The sequence below is a fragment of the Dipodomys merriami genome, unplaced genomic scaffold (genome assembly GCF_024711535.1).
Source record: "Dipodomys merriami isolate MVZ:Mamm:240054 unplaced genomic scaffold, mDipMer1.0.p SCAF_92, whole genome shotgun sequence".
Classification (NCBI taxonomy): domain Eukaryota; kingdom Metazoa; phylum Chordata; class Mammalia; order Rodentia; family Heteromyidae; genus Dipodomys; species Dipodomys merriami.
Genome location: NW_027206535.1, coordinates 3,821,741 through 3,845,641, shown reverse-complemented (window position 1 = coordinate 3,845,641; position 23,901 = coordinate 3,821,741). Strand labels below are relative to the sequence as shown.

At 43.3% G+C, this 23,901-nt stretch overlaps 2 protein-coding genes across 3 annotated transcripts in view; one reads left to right on the top strand and one right to left on the bottom strand.

Moving 5' to 3' along the window:
* Positions 1-114, bottom strand: part of Tdrd10 (tudor domain containing 10) — a 32,809-nt gene extending 32,695 nt beyond the window's left edge. The window contains exon 1 of the mRNA XM_070013955.1: positions 3-114. The gene's annotated coding sequence lies outside the window, so the exon portion shown is untranslated. The remainder of the gene's footprint in view (positions 1-2) is intronic.
* A 499-nt stretch (positions 115-613) lies between these two features.
* On the top strand, positions 614-23,901 carry She (Src homology 2 domain containing E). Of its 2 annotated transcripts, none has more exons than XM_070014055.1 (6): positions 614-1,333; positions 3,782-3,908; positions 13,822-14,130; positions 17,463-17,619; positions 18,314-18,433; positions 19,722-23,901. In XM_070014055.1, exons 1-6 carry the CDS (start codon positions 713-715, stop codon positions 19,906-19,908), a joined length of 1,521 nt encoding a protein of 506 aa, XP_069870156.1. In that variant the 5' UTR covers positions 614-712; the 3' UTR covers positions 19,909-23,901. The 2 variants fall into 2 exon arrangements, with proteins under 2 accessions (XP_069870156.1, XP_069870157.1); XM_070014056.1 differs by having other exon boundaries at positions 17,463-17,579; positions 19,722-19,808.

Below are 23,901 nucleotides of genomic sequence, written 5' to 3'. Positions count from 1 at the left end.
ACCTGGTCCTGCGGGAGGCCCAGGCTCCCTTGTCCGGTTCTGCGCTCGCACGTGGCGCGCTCCCGGGCGAGTTCGAAGGCAGCGCGCAGCGGGGGACCGGCTCGGTGCCGGCAGAGGGGCTGTCTGCAGCCTCCGAGAGCCCGGTGCGCGCCGGGACGCGGCGCTGCCAGCTTCTCCCCAGCACACCCCGCCCCCTCACACCCACGCCCACCGCCCTTCCCGAGGCCCCGGGATCTGGGCGGGAGGTGCGGGGCTGGGACGCGCCCGCTGCGGAGGGGAGGGGCGCAGGGCGGTGGGCGGCTCGCCCGCCGTCTGCCGGCCGTCTACCGTCCGTCGCGGCGCCGGGGACGGTCCTGACGCGGAGGTCCTCTCTGGTCCCTGGAAGTGTGGGCAGGGCTGCCGGGGGTTTCCGTGGGCTCGGCCTCTCCCATCCCGGGAGGAAACAGCGGGGAAGCCCCCCGGTGCCTCCGGAGAGCCGCGGTGTCCCCCTCCTGCCCCCCAGCTGTGCCTGCGCTGGAGACGAGGCCGGGCGGGGCCCGCGCGCGCGCGTCGTGCCTGTCGCCGTCCGCGTCCGGAGCGGCGGCCCGCGCCCGCCAGCTGGGCGCCCCAGGTCCCTCCCGAGTCCCCGGGCTGCTGGGGCTCCACCCTGCGGGGCGTGAGCGCCTGCCGGCCCGGGGCTTCGCCGCGGCCTCCAGCGCCCTAGCCCCGGGGAATGCAGCGGCCCCCGACCCCTGCCGCCGCCTCTCCGTGTCTGGGCTGGGCCTCCTCGCTCGCCTGCTCGGCGACCTCGACGCTCCTGGGTCGCCTCGGCCCGGCCCCCGTCATGGCAGCCAAGTGGTTCAAGGAGTTCCCCCTGAACCTGAAGACCGTGTCCGAGCGGGCCAAGCCCGGGGCCGCGGGCGGCGGCAAACCGCGAAAGAACTCGGAGGCAGGGGGCGCGGGGCCCACCCTGGGAAAGAGTCGCAAGAACTCGGCGGCCGAACTGGGGGGCGGCAAGGCCACCAGCGGCCCCCCTAAGGACAGCCGGCTGTCCCGGGACAGCCTGCAGGGTCTGATTCAAGCCGCGGCGGGCAAGGGCCGCAAGAACTCCCGGGCTACCGAGGATGAGCCCCATCGGGGTGCGGCCAAGAGCTCGGGCTGCAGCACCTACATCAACAGGCTCATCAAGGTGGACACACAGGAGAAGAATGGGAAGAACAACTACCCTAACAGCAGCAGTAGCAGCAGCAGCAGCAGCAGTAGCAGCAGCAGCTCCTCATCTTCCGCGTCGTCTTCTCCTTCCTCCCTGGGCCCTGAGCTGGACAAGAGCAAGATTCTCAAGCAGCAAGATGCGGTAAGAATATGGCCTTCCTTGGACCAACTGTCAGTACAGGGGACGTGAGCCTGCTGAACTCTAGGCTGCTTTATATCTAAGAGAAGATGAACCCTAGTTACTAAGGTCCTCTTCCATCTACCATTCATCATCTGCTTCTTAAATGATCACATCACTTATGCCACGCTCCGATGACCCAATGCCTCTCATCCTAGCTACTCAAGAGGCTGAGATCAGAGGATCGCGGTTCGAAGCAGCCAGGCAGGAGGAACCCAAGAGAGTCTGTCTTATCTCCAATTAGCCATCAAAAATCTGGAAATGGAGATGTGACCCCAGAGATAGAGTACTAGCCTTGAGCAAAAGGGCTAAGGAACAGCACCCAGGCCCTAAGGTTCAGCACAGACAGGAAAAATAGAATCACTTAGTTTTCTTGAAAAATTCTCTGGGATTGGAGAACATTTCACGAATATACAATTTAAATGTATTTAGTTTTGTTAGCAGTTCACAAACATAATCAAATAAGAGATCGGTTTTGTTCTATTTGACCCCTTTATAAGTGTGGTTTATTTTAATTCTGATATCCAGAAAATCAGCAAAGTTATACTTGTGTGTGGCTTTTAACTTTCTTCAACACAAGTAATAGTGAAGTGGAAAATGTGTGGATTTCACAGTGTGAAAATGGGTTGACCACCTGTTTCTCTGCTGGTGTGAAGTACCAGCCTTCCTTACAATTCCACCCTAGTAAAGGGCCTCTTGAAAGCTGGTGGCTCATGCCTGCAATCCTAACTATTGAGATCTGAGGATCTCTGGTGGAAGCCAGCTAAGGCAAAAAAAAAAAAAAAAATCCTTAAGGCTCTTTTATCTCTAATTAATCACAGAAGAAGAAAAAAAGAGAGGGCTTCTCAGAGTTTGAGTTTCAACAATTCTGCAAGATGACAGCCCTTCCATTCATTCTGTGGACATTTGTTGTGTGTATAACCATATAAGATAAGGGGCATGGAGCACCAAGGGATGGAGGGTGGGGGGTGTAGACACAGGCTAAGACAAGGAAATGCCTTAAGGAAATTACAGATCAGGAGAGAAGAAGGTGTTTCCTGCTTCTTAGTCACTGGAGGTTTTTTGGGTGTTGTCCAATGTGGGAATGTAAGAAAAAGAATGTGGACTTATGGGGGCTCTCCATTCTGTGGAGATGAGTTAGCTTGATGTGAAAGAGAAGGAAGAGTTCAAACTGCAATTCAGACTTGGTCAGTGTAGGTAATCACTTCCTGCATGGCGATTTTAATTTTCTCTTGCCAGGCTTCAGACTTGCTGCCTATTTGGTCAGGAGCCTTTAACATATATCATATGGTATGTATTGATATATATTCATTCCACTTGTGTCCACAATATTTAGAGGATGCCTACCCTATGCTGGCTCTGAGCATAGAGCCGTGGGAAGACAGGATGGACATGGACCCAGTTCATACATTACTCAGTGGTACACTTGGCAGTTAAATCATCAAGGACTGAGTATCGTGCCCTGTATTCGTTGCTGGGCCATGCAACTGCAGTATACGTGGTGCCAATGAAGGAGAAGGGATGACCTGAGTTGGGTAATCAGTCCTCTGCAGTGCGGCCTGGTTATTTTCATAGGTGTCACTTTTGGGTATCTGAGGTTTCTTAAGCCATTTCCTCCAAGGTAAAGGACTCTCACCAATTCTGTCCAAATTCTTCCCAGCAACCATAGTACTTTTCCAGGAGTCTTTTGAGAAGGTTCTGTAAGAGACTATGGAATATTGCTCTGAAAGACCTAAGAAAGGTTCTTTATCTTTGATGTTGTCACCTGCTCACCAAGAGCAACTATTGCGTACACAGCACTTTTGGGGCACTTTCCTCTGTTTGGGGGAAGATAGCTTTCCTCAGCTATAAATTTCATCAAAACTATCTGATTGGCAGCCTAGAGAGAATAGGTTTACCGGTGAATTGCTGAACCTAAAACTCCTATATTATTCAGTATTGACCTATTTCATTTTATAAAGGCATTCTCTTTGAAGTTGTTATGAATTCCTTGAGGACAGGAAGCAGGTCTTCAGACCACTTTGACTCCCTCATACCACTTATCCAGTGTTAAAAGGCAATTGGCTAATTCACTGTGACTGTATTGCTCAGCTAATTACAGCTTAAAATGCCCAGAGCAATAGCTAGACAAGTTTATCTTTTTATGCACTAAAGCCGCAGACACCTTCTGTTGCCCTCTACCCTCCCCCCAACCACAAATGCTTTGTTGCATGTGGAAAGAAAAGTGCAAGTCAATTATACTACCCCCCCAAAAAAAAGCTATTTATCCAACTGAAATACATGATCAAGTGCAAATGCTCTCTGGAACTGATGATTTTGACTCCAGATTTGCAGATTTCAGTAACCACTTTGATACCATTGTATTTTTGGTATATAGGAATCCTTAGCAACTGTCCCCTCATTCTCCAACAGGTCATCATTTTAGAAGACTATGCTGACCCTTACGATGCCAAACGAACAAAGGGTCAAAGGGATGCAGAGAGAGTAGGTGAGAACGATGGCTACATGGAACCCTATGATGCACAGCAGATGATAACAGGTTTGTAACTGGGTTCTGATTAATAGCAGTTTATCTGTCCGTCTAACTTTCTCTGTTAGAGAACTGTAAAATAGTGATCAGAACATATTCTGAAAGAAATAGAGCAATTTAAAGTCTCACTGTCTTAACTTTTATAATTTAGTTTCACTCAGAATTGACAAGCTTTTCTAAAATAGTTTCCTTAGAATTTGCAGAGTTGGTTTGGGGTTGTTGTTTTTTTTAAGTTTTCTCATTCTGCGTAAGATGACACTTGTGAGTTTGCACATGTGGTCAGAATATGGTCTTTGGAGTTGTGCTGTTTTGTTTTTCATCCCTGTACTACGGTTTGAACTCAAGGCTTTGTACTTACTAGGCAGGCAGACCCCCACTGAGCCATACCTCCAGTCCTAGTCTTGTTTTAGGATTGTTTATATCTATTTATTTGCCATATTCAAAAGCTCTGGCATCTATAATGGGAATAAAGAACTAGTATCAGGAGGCAAATACATATGTAAAGAATGTTTAGCTGAAAGAGATTTTAAGTTGTAAAAAGTAGCAAAGGTGAGAGGATTCTCTTTACAGACTTTTATCAAGTTCTACAACATTGAAGCAAAACATTTAATTTAAAAGTATGTAATAATTACAATCACTGTCATGAGTCACCTATCCAAGTAAATTGTCTAAAACCAAACTCTAATCTCATAACATCTCAAATCAGAGAAATTCTAATTTGTGAGCTATAAATTCCCCCTGTAATTTTTGGTGTCAAACTTTTCCGTTTTATTCATAGTTCTCTTAAAGTTAGTGTAAATGTTACTTAGAATAATAAAACTAGTTATTTAGATTTATTTGGGAATTTTGTTGTTGTTTTGGTGTGTGTAGGGGGTTATTTTGTTGGGTTTTGTTGAAACGGTATCTCACTATGTAGGCAAGGCTAGCCTCAAACTCTGAATCTTCATGCTTCAACCTTCTAAATGCTGAGATTTCAGGCATGTGCCACCACACTCCGTTTATTTGGGGATTTTAAGGTAGATTTTCACCTATTTTCCTTAAACATCCCTCAATGCACAGTGAGAACTGTAGGGTTTTTGTTTTTTGTTGTTGCTGTTTCAGAGCTAAGGACCAAACTCAGGGCCTTGCACTTGCTAGGCAAATGCTTTTCCACTGAGCTAAGTCTCCAACCCAGACAACTGTAGCTTCTGAATGCCAGCTCAAGGGAGCCTTGCTCCACTATGGTAGTTTTCATGCCTGGGAAAGGACTAACTGGCCATATATTAAGACTTCGTTGTTAAACAGAATGAAAAGCTGTCAAGTTCCAGCTCTCTAGACCCAGAAGGTAAGCATTGGGGTAGCAGCAGCACCCTGAAAGGGCCAAGACAGGACTCAGAATGAACACTGAGTGGCAACAGGAAAACTCGGCTCTGTTTCCTGCTTCTCTGCTCACCGAGATAAGGCATGGCTCTAGGGAAGGTGTACCACAGCTAGGCTGTGACCCTGCAGGTCACTGGACTGTGACCCTTAATGAAATCTGTGAATGAAAGGAAGTGAAAATGAACTTAGTCAGAGTTAAAAAAAAAATCAGAGGCTGTTTTAAAAGGAATTGGGGAAAGGGTTTACTTTTACCTACAACTGAGGAAAAGATTTTCTTCTCTCACCCCCACCTTTCCCTACTTGGTACTGGATCATCGAACCAGGACCTTGAGCATGCTAAGCAAGCACTTTAACACTCTAGCAATGAGGGAAAGTATTTTTCAAGTGGGGTGGGGGAGGGTAGAATAGGGAAAAAATAATAAATTTTGGTTCACCTTCCCCCATCCCTTGGTTTTCATTTTCCTCTTTAACGATATTGGTAGTTTATCTACACTATGCCAGCTGTTTATTTGGAGGACTACACTGATAATAGAAAAAAAATGCTGTTTTTAAATAATGAATATAGTTTTTTATAAAGTTAATCCCTTAAAGTGCCTTAGCCAGGAGATTGCAATTTTGTCCCCTTGTTACAGGATGAGAAAGGGTTGGACCCATCTACGTTCATAACACTCTAAGAGACAGAGAGGCATTAAAATTCAGAATTACCAGACCAAATTGAGTGGCCTGGCCCCAATGCCACCTGGCCTTCAGTATACACTTGAAATGCATGCAAAAACAGGTAAACTCAATCCATAACTAGGCATTACTCTAGTCAGACTCACTGAGAATAATATATTCAAAAGTTAACATTTGTGCTGGGAAGGTGGCTCAGTGGTAGAGTGCTTGCCTTGTATGCATGACGCCCTGGGTTCGATTCCTCAGCACCACATAAGCAAAAAGAAAAAAGCCGGAAGTGGCGTTGTGGGTCAAGTGGTAGAGCGCTAGAGCTGAATCGCTGAGGAACAGCGCCCAGGCCCGGAGTTCAGGCCTCATGACCGGACCCAAAAAAAAAGTTAACATTTGACCTAGTATGGTAGCACCTAGCTATAATCCCAGCATTCAGACGGCTGGGCAAGAGGACCAAGAGTTCAAGAACAACATGGACTGTACAGAGAGACCCTATCTTGGGGGGGAAAAAAAGTCAAATTGTGCCACATAAAATGAATATAATAGCTAACATTTTTGAGTATTAAAGTTCCTAGTTCCATTTTAAATTGTAAATAAAAAAATGTAAATAAATTCAATTAGGAATATAAAATTGGCACATGAAATTGTGAAATAAATTCAAACTTATCAAAAGTCTAAATTATTAACTTTCTAAATTAGTAATCTAAACATAAAGTACTTTCTAAATTAGTAATCTAAACATAAAGTACTTCCTAAATTAGTAATCTAAACATAAAGTACTTTGTTCTTTTTTAATTGTATATTAAGTACTTTAGTCTTAAAGAATCATATTAATGAATCTGAAGGTTTCCTCATTTAAAATATATGTTACCTTCTCAATCAACAGAGAGGATATACTTCTAGTCTACTCCATGTTACAATCCAGGCTGGACAGAATAACAGGAAGTGAGTTTATTGGAAGATGGAAATAAAAGATTTGCTACTTTTTTTTTCTTTTTTTCTTTTTTTGCCAGTCCTGGGGCTTGACCTCAGGGACTGGACACTGTCTCTGAGCTTCTTTTGCTCAAGGCTAGCACTCAGTCACTTGAGCTACAGCACCACTTCCAGCTTTTTCTGTGTATGTCATACTAAGGAATTGAACCCAGGGCTTCATGCATACTAGGCAAACACTTTACCACTCACCATATTCCCAGCCACTACTTTTTTTTAACCTTTTACTGTTGTTGTTTGATTGTTGTTGTTGCTGCTGTTGCTGTTGTTTTTGCTAGTCCTGGGGCTTGAACTCAAGGCCTGGGCACTGTCCCTGAGCTGCTTTTTGCTCAAGGCTAGTACTCTACAACTTGAGCCATAATGCCACTTCCAGCTTTTTCTGTGTATGTGGTACTGAGGAATTGAATCCAGGGCTTCATGCATGCTAGGCAAGCACTCTACCATTAAGCCACATTCCCAGCCCAACCTTTTATCATTTTGAGTTTTCTGTGCGTGCGTGCGTGCGTGCGTGCGTGCGTGTGTGTGTGTGTGTGTGTGTGTGTCCGCCCACCTGCGTGTGTGTTCATGCCAGTCCTGGGGCTTGAACCCTGAGCCTTTTCACTTGTGGCAGGCTCTCTATCACCTGAGCCACAACTTCACTTCCAGCTTTTTGGTGGTTAATTGGAGATGAGAGTCTCATGACTTTCCTGCCCCAACTGCCTTCAGACTCAATCCTCAGATTTCAGCCTTCTGAGTAGCTAGGATTATAGGCATGAACCACCAGTACCCAGCAATCTTTTACTTTTTTTAATTCAGTTTTCTCCTTCTATGCTTGGTGTTAAGCCAAAATATTCCTCTTTTGTGGTCTGTGTGTCTGTCTGGTGATACTGGAGTTGAAACCAGTTCTTTGTATGTGCTAGACAAGTATTCTTCTACTAAACCATAACTCTGGCATCAGAAATCTCCCATGTTTGTTAAGAAATAGTAAATTTCAGTCTAGGCATTTCTATAGCATATGAAGAGGATGCTAATAACCATGATTTAATTGTGAAGTAGTTAACTCTGAATTGTCAACCTCTGTATTACATTTTCCCACCAGTGAAATCTGGATCACATGTCTAGTTTTGACAATATCCTGGGTACATTCAATATATAGGGTACTGTCCATGATGTTACTCTCTAATATCCAACAGATATTTATTAGCATTTAGTTGCCATGACTAGGCCCTGTTCTTGCTTTAGACACAAAGGAAAATATGACCCATGTGAGCCTTACCTTGGACCTCAAAACAGACCTAATACCAGCAAAGAAAAGTATGATTGGTGCCATGAAGTAGACATCAAGAATCACTATCAAGGAACAAAAGAATAAACAGAAGCTAAGACAAGCTTATGGCTTTCCTGTGAACAAATAACTGGGGACTCAGGATACCTGGGTTATTCCCCAAAAGGCTTTGCTCTTAATTTTCAAAAGTTAAGAATTTATGGATAGATTCTCACTGGGATTTATCCAAAGAATTATTCATTGAAAGATATGGACAATATTAGCATAAATTTGTTTTTTTCTGCTAAATTAGCAGGAACATTTTCGCTCAGTAATTCACAAAAATATTTTACATGATTTAACACTATGAGTTTTAGTCACCAAAAATGGCACTGTCTTGGATGCAGTTTAGAAGCCCTTTAAGACAAACCAGATGTGATAATGCATACCTGTAGCCCCAGCATTCAGGGAACTGAGACAAGAGGATCTCAAGAAACAAGGGATCGTGAGCTACAAGCCTGTCTCACCAAACAAACAAACAAAAACCTGTAAGACAGCCACCAATTAGCCAGAGAATTCTCCACCACACTTTCCAAATCCTACAATAACTTGTGAAGCCAGTATTATACACAGTTGAAGAAACCTAGATTTAGAAAGGTGAAAGAACTTGACAAAATTACAGTTACTCATCAACCTTTGGTTTTTGACTATTGAACTCCAGACCGATGGTTATAAAATTTTATTTTATTTTGTTAATTTGTTTGCCACTCAAATTCAAATGAAAACTTCAATATTTAGATCTTTATTGAAGAAGCTATTACAGGAAGAAAAAAAAAAAAACTCACAAAGACTTACCCCTTCCTGGGTGCTGGGGATGGAGCTCAGAATTCAGAGCCTAATAAGACTTGCACAGCCTCTGAGCTACAACCCAGTCTTTAGTGTTTATTTGTCCCCACATTCCTTTCTAAATTTCAGTTTTTCTGACCTCTACCTGCTTTTGTTCAGATATTTCTATTTATTTGGTAAGAAAATACTAAAGTAATTTAAAATCAGCAGCTTGAGTGCTGATAAAAGATGTGAGGAAACACTTTGTCTAACAGCCCTATTTCTGATTCCAACAAGAAAATGCCTTATAAGGTCCTGTGTTTAATGTTTTGGAAACAAGAAAGGAATTAGGGAGAAAATACATTTTTTAAATTGTAATTAACATTTTGTATGAATTGGTTTTCAGAATGATACTATCAAGTAAGGTATGGTAGAGAAAGCCTAGACTCTGGAGTCTGAATAATTAATTGGATAATTAAGTAAATCATTCACCTGTTCAAAGGGGATAACACCCATCAGTGTGTTCTGAGCTTGGTGAAATGCTAGATATGACATACCTCTACCATACATATTCAACATATAGAGTCATTATTTAGACACCTCAAAGACAGTTCCATTCTTAAAGAATATCTAGACAATACAGAGTGAAACTTAATTGCTAACTACAATTAATGTAGTAAAAGAAAGTCCTAGTCTTCTGCCATGCGTTTAAAAGCAAATGCCATAATTATGTGTAATGAGAACAGGGGAGTAGAAGGGAAATTTTCCATCCTGTTAGGCTTCACAGCCACCAGTTGCCATCTTAATTGGTGCTAGGCTCTGGCTTTCAGCTGGGCTGCAAACCAGTGTTTATCTGCTGCCCGTCCTCTGCTCTCTGCTGTCTGTCTCAGTAAATGGCCTCTATCGGCAGCCAGGGTGTAGCTTCCTCTTGCCATTTCCTCCTTCTCAGGCTCGTTTCCTCTCTGAGCCAGCTCTGCACGTCAGGGTCTATTCTCCCAGCAGGAAGGGTCGGCTTGCAGCCTCATGATTGTTTCTGTTTCTATGGCACCTCAGGTTGGGGGCAGCCAGGTGTTGGAATGGACTAGAAGGTTACTCTCCTTGAAAGGGGGAAGTGTTCAAACCCCTTTCCCCCTAATTAAACATTATTTCAAGAGATGATAACACTACTTTGCAGATACTGTCCAATTCCAAGCAAGCATTCCTTCCATGCAAGGAAGGAATTCCTTGCTACATGCTTCTCAGTGTATCTCCCAGACCCTGAAATAAAGACTGCTAGGATCTCATTGCAAATGGGAAAATTCAAGCCCATGGAATTAGAACCCTAATCTCTGTACCCCCATTTGAATGCAAATTTATTGACATTTCCTTGTGAGTATAACTCTAAAAGTTGAAATCAACTTTCTCTTTTTGGTTTCTCTTTTTAGTTTAAGTGGAAAGAATTGAAATCAGGATCTCAGGGAAGACTTTTCCCCAGCCTATGCCAGATGGTCTAAACTGAGGGTAAACAAATTCTGATGAGTGATTAGAAACCTAAAAATTCTAAATTCAGCTGAGTGCCAGTGGCTCACGCCTGTAATCCTAGCTACGCAGGAGGCTGAGATCTGAGGATCGTGGTTCAAAGCCAACCCAGGCAGGAACATCCGTGAAAATCTTATCTCCAATTAACCAGAAAACCAGAAGTGACTCCGTAGCTGTAGTGGTAGAGTGCTCACCTTGAGCTGAAGAAGAGCTCAGGGACAGCACCCAGTCCCACAGTTCAGTCCCCAAAACCTACCAAAAAAAAATTTCTAAATTCATCTTTTGAATTTCTTTTGTGTTCCACTTCCTTTTTCTTAATTCTTTAGAAAAGGTTTTTTTTTTTTTTTTAATGCCAGCCTTATCTTAATTGAACCAAAAACAGAGCATGTTGTTTCTCGTTTTCCATGGCTCCATCTAAAATAGGTAATGGAGAAGAAAAGATATAGAATTCAAAGTCAACAGACTGGACCGGAGGTGCAGCTCTGAGCTCCTACAACCTGGGCTTGGCTTGGCCTGGCCTGGCCTGCAGTGAGAGTTCATCCTGCCAGCATTCATTCATGGCATCTTGTTATGATGTGAAGGTTTTAGAGGCAGGTATTTCCCTCCTCCTGGGGATGGAGCTAGACAGGAGATAAAAATTCCCAGAGATCAGAAGGAAGTAAGGTGAGGACATGGGACCCAAGGATCTTCAAACTTAGCTGTTCCTTAGGATCACATGGGGGAATTTTTACCCTTGACTCTCAGGCTGAATCCCAACCCTCTGATAGCAAGGTCTCTGATGATGAGACCCACCCAAGTGATTGCAATGAGCCTGGAATTCAGAGGCAGCTGCTGACAAGGACCCTAATCCTGTAGAATTGTAACCTTGCCCTAGAAATAGTTTACCCTTTGAGTTAATGTCCCGATTGGAATAACCCTCTAATCTGTTGTCCTTTTCCTTGTTGTAGAAGTCATAATGAGTCAATGATTCTCCTCCAAAGAGTATCCATGATATGCTTGTTTTTAAGTTGCAAGGAGAAAGTCCTTTCATCCTTTGTTCATTCAGTCCTGGGGTCTGTTGACCCTCTTCCTGCTTATATCAATGTTTTCAGCCTTCTTTGCTGGCTCTGCTTCTTCCTGTCACCCTTCACTAGAATCCCAGGTTCTGCCTCTGATCGCCTTCCTTCCCTGTCTGCCCTTCTTTCTCCAGCACTTGCTTTTATTTCCACTGGATTAATAATGATGCATTGTGAGAATGTCTTTGGCATAGACCTGCAGATCCACATTGTTGCCTGCCTGGAGAAGGTGTAGTACTTGCCCATTCATCTATTCATCCAATCATTACTTAACTGTGCATCCTACCAACATAAACATGGATGATGGTCTTATACCTGGCCTTCTCCACCACACTGGAGACCTAGGTCTGTCACACTGGGAAAAGTACAAGGTGAGAGTTGTGGGCATCACCATAGTACCTGATCAGCTCTGTGGGCCATTGGAGAGGAAGGTGGGCACAGAGGAGGGATGCAGAGTTAGACTTCAGAGGATAGAATATTACCAGTCACTGTAGACATAAGACAGTATAGGAACTTCAGAAGTTCATTAGAGCGAAAAGATTTACAGGAGTGAGAGATTGAGAAGAAATTGGAGAGAGAGAAAAATTATCTAACCGGAGAAGGCCTCTTATGTCATACAGGGCTATTTATACTTTAGAAGGAAATGTTGGCCAGGTAGAGGGTGGATTGAAGGCTCCCTGGTAGGCATTTAGAAGAGTCACAAGCATGATGATTCTGTTGCTTATATTGCCAGTTAAGGTTACCTACACCATAGTTATCTCCAACTCATCCTGGCATGGGCTCTGAACCCAGATTGGTCAGTCAATCCTAGACACTTACCTGTTCTAGTCCACTATGGCTGGCTATTATCAGGGAATTGGTTTATCTGAGGATTTTCCCACATATTTCTGTACTTCATACTTTCTTGGTTTATTCTATACACTGTAGTTCAAGTTGTCTTCCAGTGAACCACAAATATAATTGTTATTCCCTGGGTTTTTTTTTTTTTTAAAGGCTTAATGAGACAGGCGCTGGTGGCTCACACCTGTAATCCTAGCTACTGAGGAGGCTGAGATCTGAGGATCACGGTTCAAAGCCAGCCCGGGCAGAAAAGTCCATGAGACTCTTATCTCCAATTAACCACTAGAAAACCAGAAGTGGTGCTGCAGCTCCAGTGGTACGTTGAGCGCTTGCCTTGAGCTGAAGAGTGCAGGGACAGCGCTCAAGCCCAGAGTTCAAGCCCCACGACCAACAACAACAACAAAAAAAGGCTTAATGGTTTTACATTGCATATGGTGCAATCCAAACATTGTTGTTTTGTTTTGTTTTTTTCCTTTTTAAAACATCTACATTTTTCCTGGCTCTCCTACTTTTTGCTGCTGCTTTTTCCACTACATTTTTATTCTCTGGTCTTCTGCCCTTTACACTTTTCTCTCAACTCCTCTATATGGAAACAGGCCCTTTACATTTCCCATCTCCATATCTTCACTCGTCAGCTTCCTCCACCAGAAATGACCTTCTCTAGCAAAGTCAGCCCTCTTCCATTTCTCTTCCACTTGGAACCAATCCAAATGTAGTGGCTCAGAGTATGACTTGTAGCCTCCAACTTCCTGCTTTTGACTCTAGACTCTGCCACTTCCTGGTTCAGACCATTCCTGTAACCTCTTTGTGCTTAGTTTTCTCTTCTTTATGATTGAGGAAATCATAATATCTATCTATCTCAGAGTGGTTGTGAAAGTTACAGTGGTAGCTGTAGCGTAGTTGTTTCTCCATAAGACCTCTTGCTTGAATTTACCTTGCCCTTACTGCCCTGGAAAAGTATTTATGAATGTTACCTGGCTTCCCAGTATACTGAGACTAAGTCAAGAATTCTCATGCACATAACAGCTTCCTAAGTATATTTAGGGCAGTGCTCTATCATAAATATTCCACCGGTTTTTTAGTAACATACTTTGATCTAGGTTTTCTAACAGATGTAAAAACTGAAAGTGAACTTAGACACCAGGAGCTGGCAGTTAAACAGATTACCCTGAGACCATGTCTTACCAGCTAACTGTGAGGGCATCTGGGGCTACCTCTCTTCAGATGTTAAGCCTCCTCCTAAGAGTCAATCCCTTTATAGCTCCCAGGCAACTTAGAAGGAAAGGTTCCGTAGCATTTCTGTATTGCCTATTAAGGAACAATCTCATCTGTCGCCTTTGAACAGACAAACCCATCAGAGGTAAAAGAGCCTCCTGCATCTCTTCTTTTGAGGCATTCTATGTGACCTGTGTGATGTCTCTTCCAGAAATCAGGCGCAGAGGTTCCAAAGACCCCCTGGTGAAGGCTCTCCAGATGCTTGACAGCCCCTGTGAACCAGGGGATAATGGCAGCACCAAGTCAGAGACACTGGCCAAGAGAAGGAGTTCCAAGGACCTCCTGGGGAAGCCGCCCCAGCTCTATGACACTCCCTATGAGCCATCCGAGGGGGGCTCACGGGTGGAGACTAAGGCTTGGCCCTCAGACAGCCGGCTACCTGAGGATGACGAGAGGCCTGCGGCCGAGTATGAGCAGCCATGGGAATGGAAGAGGGAGCAGATTGTACGTGCACTGTCAGGTGAGTGTCTTCCACTCAAAACTAGTCATTTTAATTGGCACAAAATGAGTGTACAGACATATTGGGAATAATGTTATGCTTCAATACATGGATTCCTCGTGTGATGATCAAATTGGGGTAATTAATATATCCATCATCTCAAACAATTATCCCAGCAGGAGCACTCACTTGGGCATTCTCAAAAAGCTGATCTCAGAAATCCAGAATAGAACACTGGCCCCCAGAGGCAGAAGAAGGTGTAGGGAGGAGGGAAAGGGAGAGGTTGGTCAGACGAAGAAGTTACATTCGATAGGAGCATTAACTGCTGGTCTACTCCATGGAAGGGTTACTAGGCTAACAATAAGGTTCATTTCAAAATTGCTAAAAGAAAGGATTTTGAATGTTGTATTAAGTCCATTTTCTTTATGTTCTTCACTGCAGTTCTTTTCCTCAAGGAATAGGGAAACAAGAATCTAGCCCTAACTGAAAGTCTAGGAGTAAAGTTGCACCCTTCATATTTTTATCCACATTAGCTACCTTTATTCTCCTTTCTCAATATGCAACTGATTTACAGATGCCTGCAGAGAATTTTAGAAAGACCTATCTGATCACTATATATTTATTTTTCCTCACACTGCATTTATCAACTTGGGAGCAGCTTTTCTTTTTCTGGTAATGGGGTTTGAACTCAGAGGCCTTGCACTTACTTGTTAGGCAAGTTAGCAGTACTTTGTCATTTAAGCACAACTCCAGCCCTGGTAGCAGCTTTTTCTAACCTTTTGTTACTCTTCAAACCTGTTAAATCCTTGGTTATAAAATGACAAGAGCCAGGTGTGGTAGTTCATGCCTATAATTCCAGCATTCCAGAAGTTGAGGTATTCACACCAGTCTAGGCTACCTATCAATTCTAGGCCAGCTTGGGCTACATACTGAGATTCTGTCTCAAAATAGATACTTTTTTTCTCTGTTGGTTGTGGCATCTGAACTCAGGGCCTGGGCACTGTCCCTGAGTCTCCCTTGTGTTCAAGGTTAATGCTGTACAGCACCATTTCCAGTTTTGAGTAGTTAATTGGAGATAAGAGTCTCACAGGGACTTTTCTGCCAGGTCTGGCTTTAAACGGCAATCCTCAGACCTTAGCTTCCTGAGTAATTAGGATTACAGCCATGAGCCATTGCCACCAGCTTGCAAGTTCTTAAAATAACAAAAATAAGGTCTGGGGGGCAGTGGTTCAGGTGGTAGACCACCCACCCGGCAACCTTGAAGCCCCAGTATCTCAAATCCCACTATGTTAAATAATGATAGTTAAAATAAAATATCAGAACTAGATGAAATAGATTATAGATGAATATGGTTGGAAAGCTGGATGAAACTAGATTTTAGTTTATTTATCTTGTTGGTTTCTTTTGTTTTGTTTCTTGTTTTGTTTATACTTTCACTTCTGGCTTTTTGCTGGTTAATTGGAGATCAGAGTTTCTCAGATTTGTCTTACCAGGCTAGCTTCAAAGCTCATTCCTCAGATCTCAGCCTCCTGAGAAGCTAGGATTATAAACATGAGGCAGTATTATCCAGCTCTGCTTTTTGTTTTGTTGACTTTTATTTTTTGAGACAAGGTCTCGCTTTTGTAGCCCAGGCTGGCTTTGAGCTGAACTCCTCATCCTCATGCCTCAGCTTCCCTGGTGCTGGGATTACAAGCGTGCCACCCATGCCCGTAGTTTTGAAACTACATTATTTCTTTTGTTTAAGAAAAGAAAAATCTTCCTTCAGGAATCAGTTCACAGCCAGGCATATAGTAATGCATGTCTATAATCCCAGCACCAAGAGAGGCTGAGACAGGAGTTGGAGTCCTCAAAAATATGTAGACTTGTTTTTTTTGTTGTTGTTTTGGGGTCCGGTCATGGGGCCTAAACTCTGGGCCTGGGCGCTGTCCCTCAGCTCTTCAGCTCAAGGCGAGCGCTCTACCACTTGAGCCACAGTGCCACTTCCGGCTTTTTTCTTTTTGCTTATGTGGTGCTGAGGAATCGAACCCAAGGCCTCATGCATGCAAGGCAAGCGCTCTACCACTGAGCCACCTTCCCAGCCCTGTAGACTTGTTTTTTTGCAGGGACAAGATGTGTATCTGTTACCCCAGGCTGGCCTCACATTCTCGGACTCAGCCTCCCAAGCAGCTAGGAGTACAGGCATGAGCCACGATGCTAAGATTTGGTGTGTATGTTTAAGTAATTTCAGAGAAAAGTACTGATAAGTTGTCAACAAATATTAAAGCTAGTTTATCCCTTTATCTCTCCTGCTTTTTCTAGGATATAGTTTTTCCATGTGGCTGCTACTTATTTCTTTTACCTTTGATTTAAAATTTTTCCCCTTTAGTAGTAAAGTCAGGCTTGAAATTAACTAGAGCCAATGTAAAGGATGAGAATTAATTAATATACTTGGAAGCAAACATTTGAGTCTGTTTTAGTGTGATTTTAGTCTTAGATGCTGCCACTGGGTCTCTACTGTGTGTGTGTGTGTGTGTGTGTGTGTGTGTGTGTGTCTCTGTCTGTCTGTCTGTCTGTCTGTCTGTCTGTCTGTCTGTCTGTCTGTCTGTCTGTCTGTCTGTGCGTCTGTGCGCACACGCACAAGTCTTAGGCCTTGAACTCAGGGCCTGAACTCAGGGTCTGGGTGCTGTTCCTGAACTTTTCTGCCCATAGCTAGTGCTCTACCACTTGAGTCACAACTACTTCCAGCTTTGTGGTGGTTAATTGGAGGCAAAAGTTTCACAGACTTTTCTGCTCAGGCTGGCATTGAACTGCATTCCTCAGATTTCAGCCTCCTGTGTATCTAGACTTACAGGCGTGATCCCCCGGTGCCTGGCTAATTTTCTACCTTTTCACCCTCTGCCATGGTATCTTGAAAGTATTATTTCATGGTTTCCTTCTCTTCCTGAGTTGACTTTTTTCTTTCATTATTTTGTAATAAACACTCAACTTGATTTTGTAGAATGATAGAGCACTCTTGCAAGAGGTCACTAAAGGTAACTACTTTTAGTCTTCTTTTTTTCTAAATCATACTAAAGCTGGAGTTCTTTGAAAGTCAGAGCTGAAGCTATCCAAGTGGCTTCCTCTTGTGTTGTGATGCTGTTTTATGCTGATGGGCATCTTAAGGACAGTGGCTGTACGTGGGATGCCATGGTGCAATCACACATCAGGGACAGCAGAAGCTCAGCTGCCCAGGGCTTTCTGTGGCAGTTTGGAGCTCACATTGAAGGAGAAAATTCTTCCTCCCTAAGCTAAGGCAGGCAAGGAGGTTTTATTCCCCTTTGAAGGTCTGATAGGTTGCCCATGGTCTCTGATATTAAGTGGAGTCTCCCTTCCAGTCCAGTTTGAAGGATCTGAGCGAGCTTCCGGCCGGGAGGAGACAGTAAGGCAGCACCACCGGCAGAAGAGCTGGACCCAGAAGATCTTGAAGCCAACCTTGTCAGACCACAGCGAGGGTGAGAAGGTGGACCCAGCCCTGCCCCTGGAGAAGCAGCCGTGAGTGTCTTCCGCTCACCCTGAAGCTTAATCCCCCTCTGAACTTTTTTTTCTTTTTTCTTTCTTTTTTTTTTTTGCCAGTTCTGGGGTTGAACTCGGCCTAGGCTTTGTCCCTGAGCTTTTGTGCTCAAGGCTAGAGCTCTACCTTGAGACAGCTCCACTTTTGGTGGTTAATTGGAGATAACTGTCTCATGGTTTTATCCATCTGGGCTGTCTCTGAACCTTGATTCTCAGATCTTAGCCTTCTGAGTAGCTAGGATTGGAGGTGTGAGCCCTGTGAGTTTATTGATGGTCTGTGTGGAAGAGGGTGCCCTAACCCATTTTGTTCATGAATACTCTGAGTGGGATTTATTCAGGAATACTCATCTTCCAAGCCCAGGGCATTTGTGAGGAAGGGAAAGGGTACTGCATCTGGAGAACCTTGGGTTAAGTCTCATTCTCTAAAATAGAGTAAAAACTCTTCAAATGGCTCTAGCCCTCTTGATTCATTCTCATATAATTGACAGGCTTTGTGATCCAGGATCACCTAAATCCAAGCTTGGTCTATTCCGAATGTAAAGCAGGACCTAGGTCAAGCTCCTGAGTTTCTCTCAGAGGTTCATCACAAACAACACTTCACAGAATGAAGTGCACTCCAGATTTGCATTTGACACTCATGGCACTCCCCTTCTCTCTCAATCCCCCCACTATTTAGCTGGTATCATGGCACCATTACCCGGGCTGAGGCTGAGAGTCGGCTCCAACCCTGCAGAGAAGCTGGTTACCTCGTTCGAAACAGTGAGTCAGGGAACAGCAGGTACTCCATTGCTCTGAAGTAAGTACCGCAACTTCACTTGCTGCCTGATCTTAAGGGAAGGGTGCACTGTGACAACCTTCCCTACCAGGAGCAGATGACTAGTCAAAACATAGAATTTGAAGGTGGTTCCGAGGCATGTGAATCATCAGAAAATAAGATGCATTTGAACATGAAACACTGTGACCAGAATGGTATTGGGTAAAGTTTCCAATATCTAATATGAAAATGAAGGTCCTATTTCATTTTTCATTGTACGTTCGTCCGCTGCTCCCTTATATTCCCTGATCTAAGAGGGCCTCTCATAGAGAAATCATTCTCAGCAGAGAAAGCATTCCTGGTAAAGGGGATCATTGCTTACAAGTTAGTTCAGTTACTCGTCTTCCTTGGTACTAGGAAGTTCAATAAATCTGATCACTTGATTGTCAAAATGCCAACTGCATCTTTGATACCAGCTTCTTCTGGTGAAGAAGGAAATGCTGACTTGCCTATGGCTCCCTCTGTCTAATTGTACAGAGAATTCACTTTTGCCTAGTAGGCCTGGTAGAGTGTGGATCATGGAAATTCTCGCTGCTCTGTGAGTCCTGTGGCACTATATTGGAGGATCATTGTCAAGAGCCCTAACAGCATTTCCTTCCTGAGGAAGCTGAGCCCCTGCAGCTGAAACAATCAGACTGGAGGGGAAAAGAGGGGGGGATGGGAGTGTGGGCAACATGGCTCAGAAAATGGGATAGGCTACCAGATACACAATACCAGGAATAGCTCTACTGTGTTCCTGAAACTGGCGCTTGTGGATTAAATCTATGAGCCTTCAGAGCCAGTTGTCATTATATTCACCAGGAATGGTCTTTCCACATAGGTGCTGGGGAGAGGAGGGAGGAAATAGATTATTGTTGTTGTTGTTGTTGTGTTATCGTGCTCCATTGGGGGTAAATAAGGAAGAAACTTCACATGTTTCCTTTTAGCAATGGCAAGGAGATTGAACATAAACTACTTTGGCAGCCACAGACACATTCGTTTTGCCATTTGGGGGATAGAAAGGACTTGGCTTTTCTTTTGGTTCTGTACCTGATGACTCATGTGTAATAAGGGTAAACAACTCAAGGATGCCATGCGTTTAGGCTACAGAACTTCCAAGAGCTCAGCTGAAATGTTGCTAAAGTGTCCAAATGCATTTCTATTGGTGTAAAACAATTCCAGGAATGGAAGAGGACCTGTCAACCTATTGTGAATCCCCTGGGATTGTTTTCAGTGGGGAGGGATCTGCTCGCTCATTCATGTCTCCTCCTTGATTTTTGTTTTGCTCCAGGACTAGTCAAGGATGTGTCCACATCATAGTGGCTCAGACAAAAGACAACAAATACACACTGAATCAGACAAGCGCTGTGTTTGACAGCATCCCTGAAGTGGTACACTACTATTCCAATGAAAAGTTGCCCTTCAAAGGGGCAGAACATATGACCCTCCTCTACCCCGTGCACAGCAAGCTTCACTAAGGTGTGTATAGCAAGTTTCACTGAAGTTCAGTTGACGAGAGCCCTGGGCCTCTGGCACCAAAGAGGTCAGCAGCACACAACCTGCATCTCAGTGGACCAGGCAGACAACACTGCCTTACACCTCCTGCAGAGTGGGAGTCATCAGATGCTTAAGTGAGGAAGTCTTTGGTCTTGACTCCCTTCTGAGACTATTGATTTCTTACCCATTCTTTTTTGGTTTGCTAAGTAGCTATACTATCAGAAAGCACAGTATAACTGTTGTCCTCTCCTCTAGAGCAGGAATTCCTTTTGCCATTTTACCCTCAGGAAAAGTAAGTTAGGAACATTAAGTTGTTCCCTGGAATACCTGGGCCTTAAACCAACAGAAGACCATTTCTGTGGTCATGTGATCTGAAGAGTATATAGTAATGACCCTTTAGGGTAAGTGGGTGGACAGTAGAAAATGTGAACCCTGAGGAAGAGAATGTCTTCCTCCAGTTCCCTAACTCAGCTCTGGCCTTCATGCAGATTCACAACTTCAAGGTCTAGCAAAAAAAAGACTATTTTGTTGGTCAGACTTTTCAATCTCTATGGACTTTCTCATTGTTCTTCAATGATGAATAATCTAAGATGCACCAAACTTAAGAATCACTGATATCATTAGCATTGATATCCTTGTGGTAATTTTGTATTATATAGTATAAAATATACTCCCGAAGACTTCATTTTTTTTTTAATTCTAAAGCTCAACAGCTGTTTTCTTATTGGATAATTATATAGAATTTCAGATTATCTTTTTGTTTTCCCTTTGGGCATTTTAGTTTCATAGGATCATCTTTAACTTCTGTCTCTGAAATAAGATTGGCTCTGTATTTTTAGTATTTTTTTTTTGAGCTACAGCCTTGGAATCCCATCCTATAAACTATATCTGTAGAATTGGCAGAGATTCTCTCCTGAACACAATGGACCAGTTTACACTATACAAAAGTATTTTAAAAGACTTGGACATTGTCTCCACTATTCCTTAAGCTATTGATAGTCGTAGTACTGTTATGTCTCTGAGTTATTGTGAACTCTTATCACCAGTCTATTTACTGTGAAAATCTCGTGGGAATGGCAGACTGTGTGAGGTGATGTCTATGGCAAGTGGCTCAAGAACCTAAACAGCTGTTTCTAGCTCCGGGGTTTGTAATCTTCTCAAAACTGGTCCAGATGCAAATGTGCTGACTGATATTAATGACATGGTCACTTCTGTAGCTTCCTTCAAATACATACAGAACATTGAATTGCTTTTTAGGAAAATATTTTCTCCTAATTATTAAGTATTATTTTTTGGTTGTGCTTTAGAGGTTACTAAATTTCCTTGCTGCTTTTGATGTTCAAAGTTTGTATCATCTTTGGTTTTAAAAAGATCAAAGAGGACCTTTCAAGAATTTTTATTAGGGCTGGGGAGGTGATTCAGTAGTAGAGTGTTTGCCTTGCATTCATGAGGCCCTGGGTTCGATTCCTCAGCACCACATAAGCAGAAAAAGCTGGAAGTGGCACTGTGGCTCAAGTGGTAGAGCACTAGCCTTGAGCTGAAGAGCTGAAGGACAGCGCCCAGGCCCAGAGTTCAGGCCCCACGACTAACAAAAAAAAAAAAAAAAAAGAATTTTTATTAATAAAAACTGTTTGGTTTTTAAAGTATTATTAGAATTTTTAACTGTATAGTATATATTGGTTCATGTACTATGTCTTTAGTACAGGAAGTTTTTTTTTTCTTCCAATTTTCAGCATTCGTCATTACAGTTTCATTCAACAAATATTTATTTTGGTCTGTAGACAAGTTATTCTTTGTATTAAACTTATTTTTAGTTTATCTTTCTGATCATGAAACTTTTTTACTTAGCTTTATTTAACAAATGCAATAAGCTTTATACAATTTTTCTTTGTGCATTAAATGACTGTTGGCCTATACCCAGCAACTATAATGAATGTAGAATGAAAATGACGTTTGAAAGCAGGCCTGATACACTTACGTATTTATTGAGCTTCTATCCTATATCCAGAGCTGTGTTTCTTCTATATGTTTTTCTGTGGAAAGTTTGCTACTTTCTTTATATAATTACAAGTGGAAGAGATGCAGAGTCTTCATTTAGTCCCGTTACTTTACAATTGCACAGGGGTTTATAATAGGCAGAAATGTAGTAAATTCGAGGAAGGCCAGTGAGGGGGATGTTAAGTGACTATGTTCTTCTTAGTTTGTGACACAAGCTGACAAAAGCCAGAGAATTCACAGCTGGGTGGTGGCATAAGTACCATATGTTCTAAAACAATTAGGCCCAGCGGGGTGTCCCTAATGGCTTCCTTGTTAAGCCTCCCGGGCCAGCTGATCTTAGGCTCAGTGACAGGTTCTCCCAGCTCGCATGTTTTAGCTTTTTTGTCATTTTTATCATGATGAAAGTATTTTCCTATGGTCTTCACTCTTTTGAGTTAATTCTGTTTCCCAGAATATTTTCTGGAAAGAATAAGGTCTTTTTGGTGAATTCTTATTCTCCTGCTTTGAATTTCGCATCCACGGAGCTGTGTCTGTTTTTTCTCCTTTGTAACAATTGTTGCAGGGTACTGAGTTGGTAGTTTCAGGTCTGTAAGGACAGGGGGTGGGAGGCCTCATGGAGTACTAGTAGTGTGTCTGACCCCAAGAGAGGCTGAAATTCTGGCTAACTATTAAGGAGTCTGAGATCAGAGGATCACTCAAGCCCAGGTGTTCAAGGTCAGCCTGGACAAAAAGGAAAAAAAAAATTTTTTAAGATGTAACAGACAGGGGCTGGGAAGGTGGCTCAGTGGTAGAGCGCTTGCCTTGCATGCATGAGGCCCTGGGTTCGATTCTTTAGCACCACATAAGCAAAAAGAAAAAAGCCGGAAGTGGCGCTGTGGCTCAAGTGGTAGAGTGTTAACCTTGAGCTGAAGGACAGCGCCCAGGCCCAGAGTTCAGGCCCCATGACCGGACCCAAAAAAAAAAAAAAAAAGCTGTAACAGACATTTCTATTTCCCTTGATACCATAGCTGTTTCTAACAGGATAGATTTCAACAACTGAAACCATGTATATTTAGATTAGGAATAAATGGTGGAGAGATTTTGATAGGTATACAAGTATTAATAAACCTACTCTAATGAGGACAGAATTGTCATTTTTAAGTTATTCAAGGTGCTTTCATAAAAGCATTTATAAAAGGGGATTTTATTCCCTGCTATTTAAAATCTGTGCTATGCTGAATTGCCACTGCTACAGGATGGGAAGGTAGACAGAATCTGTAAAGAAAATCAGGTGGGGGCTGGGAAGGTGGCTCAGTGGTAGAGTGCTTGCCTTGCATGCCTGAGGCCCTGGGTTCGATTCCTCAGCACCACATAAGCAAAAAGAAAAAAGTCGGAAGTGGCGCTGTGGCTCAAGTGGTAGAGCGCTAGCCTTGAGCTGAAGAGCTGAGAGACAGCACCCAGGCCCAGAGTTCAGGCCCCACAACTGGACCCAAAAAAAAAAAAAAAAGAAAATCAGGTGGGAACAGCTGACTTGTTAATTGAATTTAGAAGTGGTTTTACTGGCTTTTACTCTTGGAGATATCTTAATAGTTAATTCAGAATAATAACTATAAGACATTCTTCAGTTGTTTTTTAAAGGGGGATACATTAAAATGTCCCTTTGGGCCCAGAATGGTGGCTCACACCTGTAATCAAAGCAACTCAGGAAGCTGAGCCCTAGAGGATCATGGTTTTAAGCCAGCTAGAGCAAAAAAGTTGAAAAGACTCTTAACCAGCAAAAAACTGATTAGAAGCATGGCTCAAGTGGTAGAGCCTCAGTTGTCAGCAAGAAAGCCAAGCAAGAGTGAAGGCCTTGAGTTCAAGCCTTTGTATTCTCTCTCTCTCTGTCTCTCTCTGTCTCTCTTTCTCACACACACACACACACACACACACACACACACACACACACACACACACACACACACACACACACACACACACACACACACACACACACA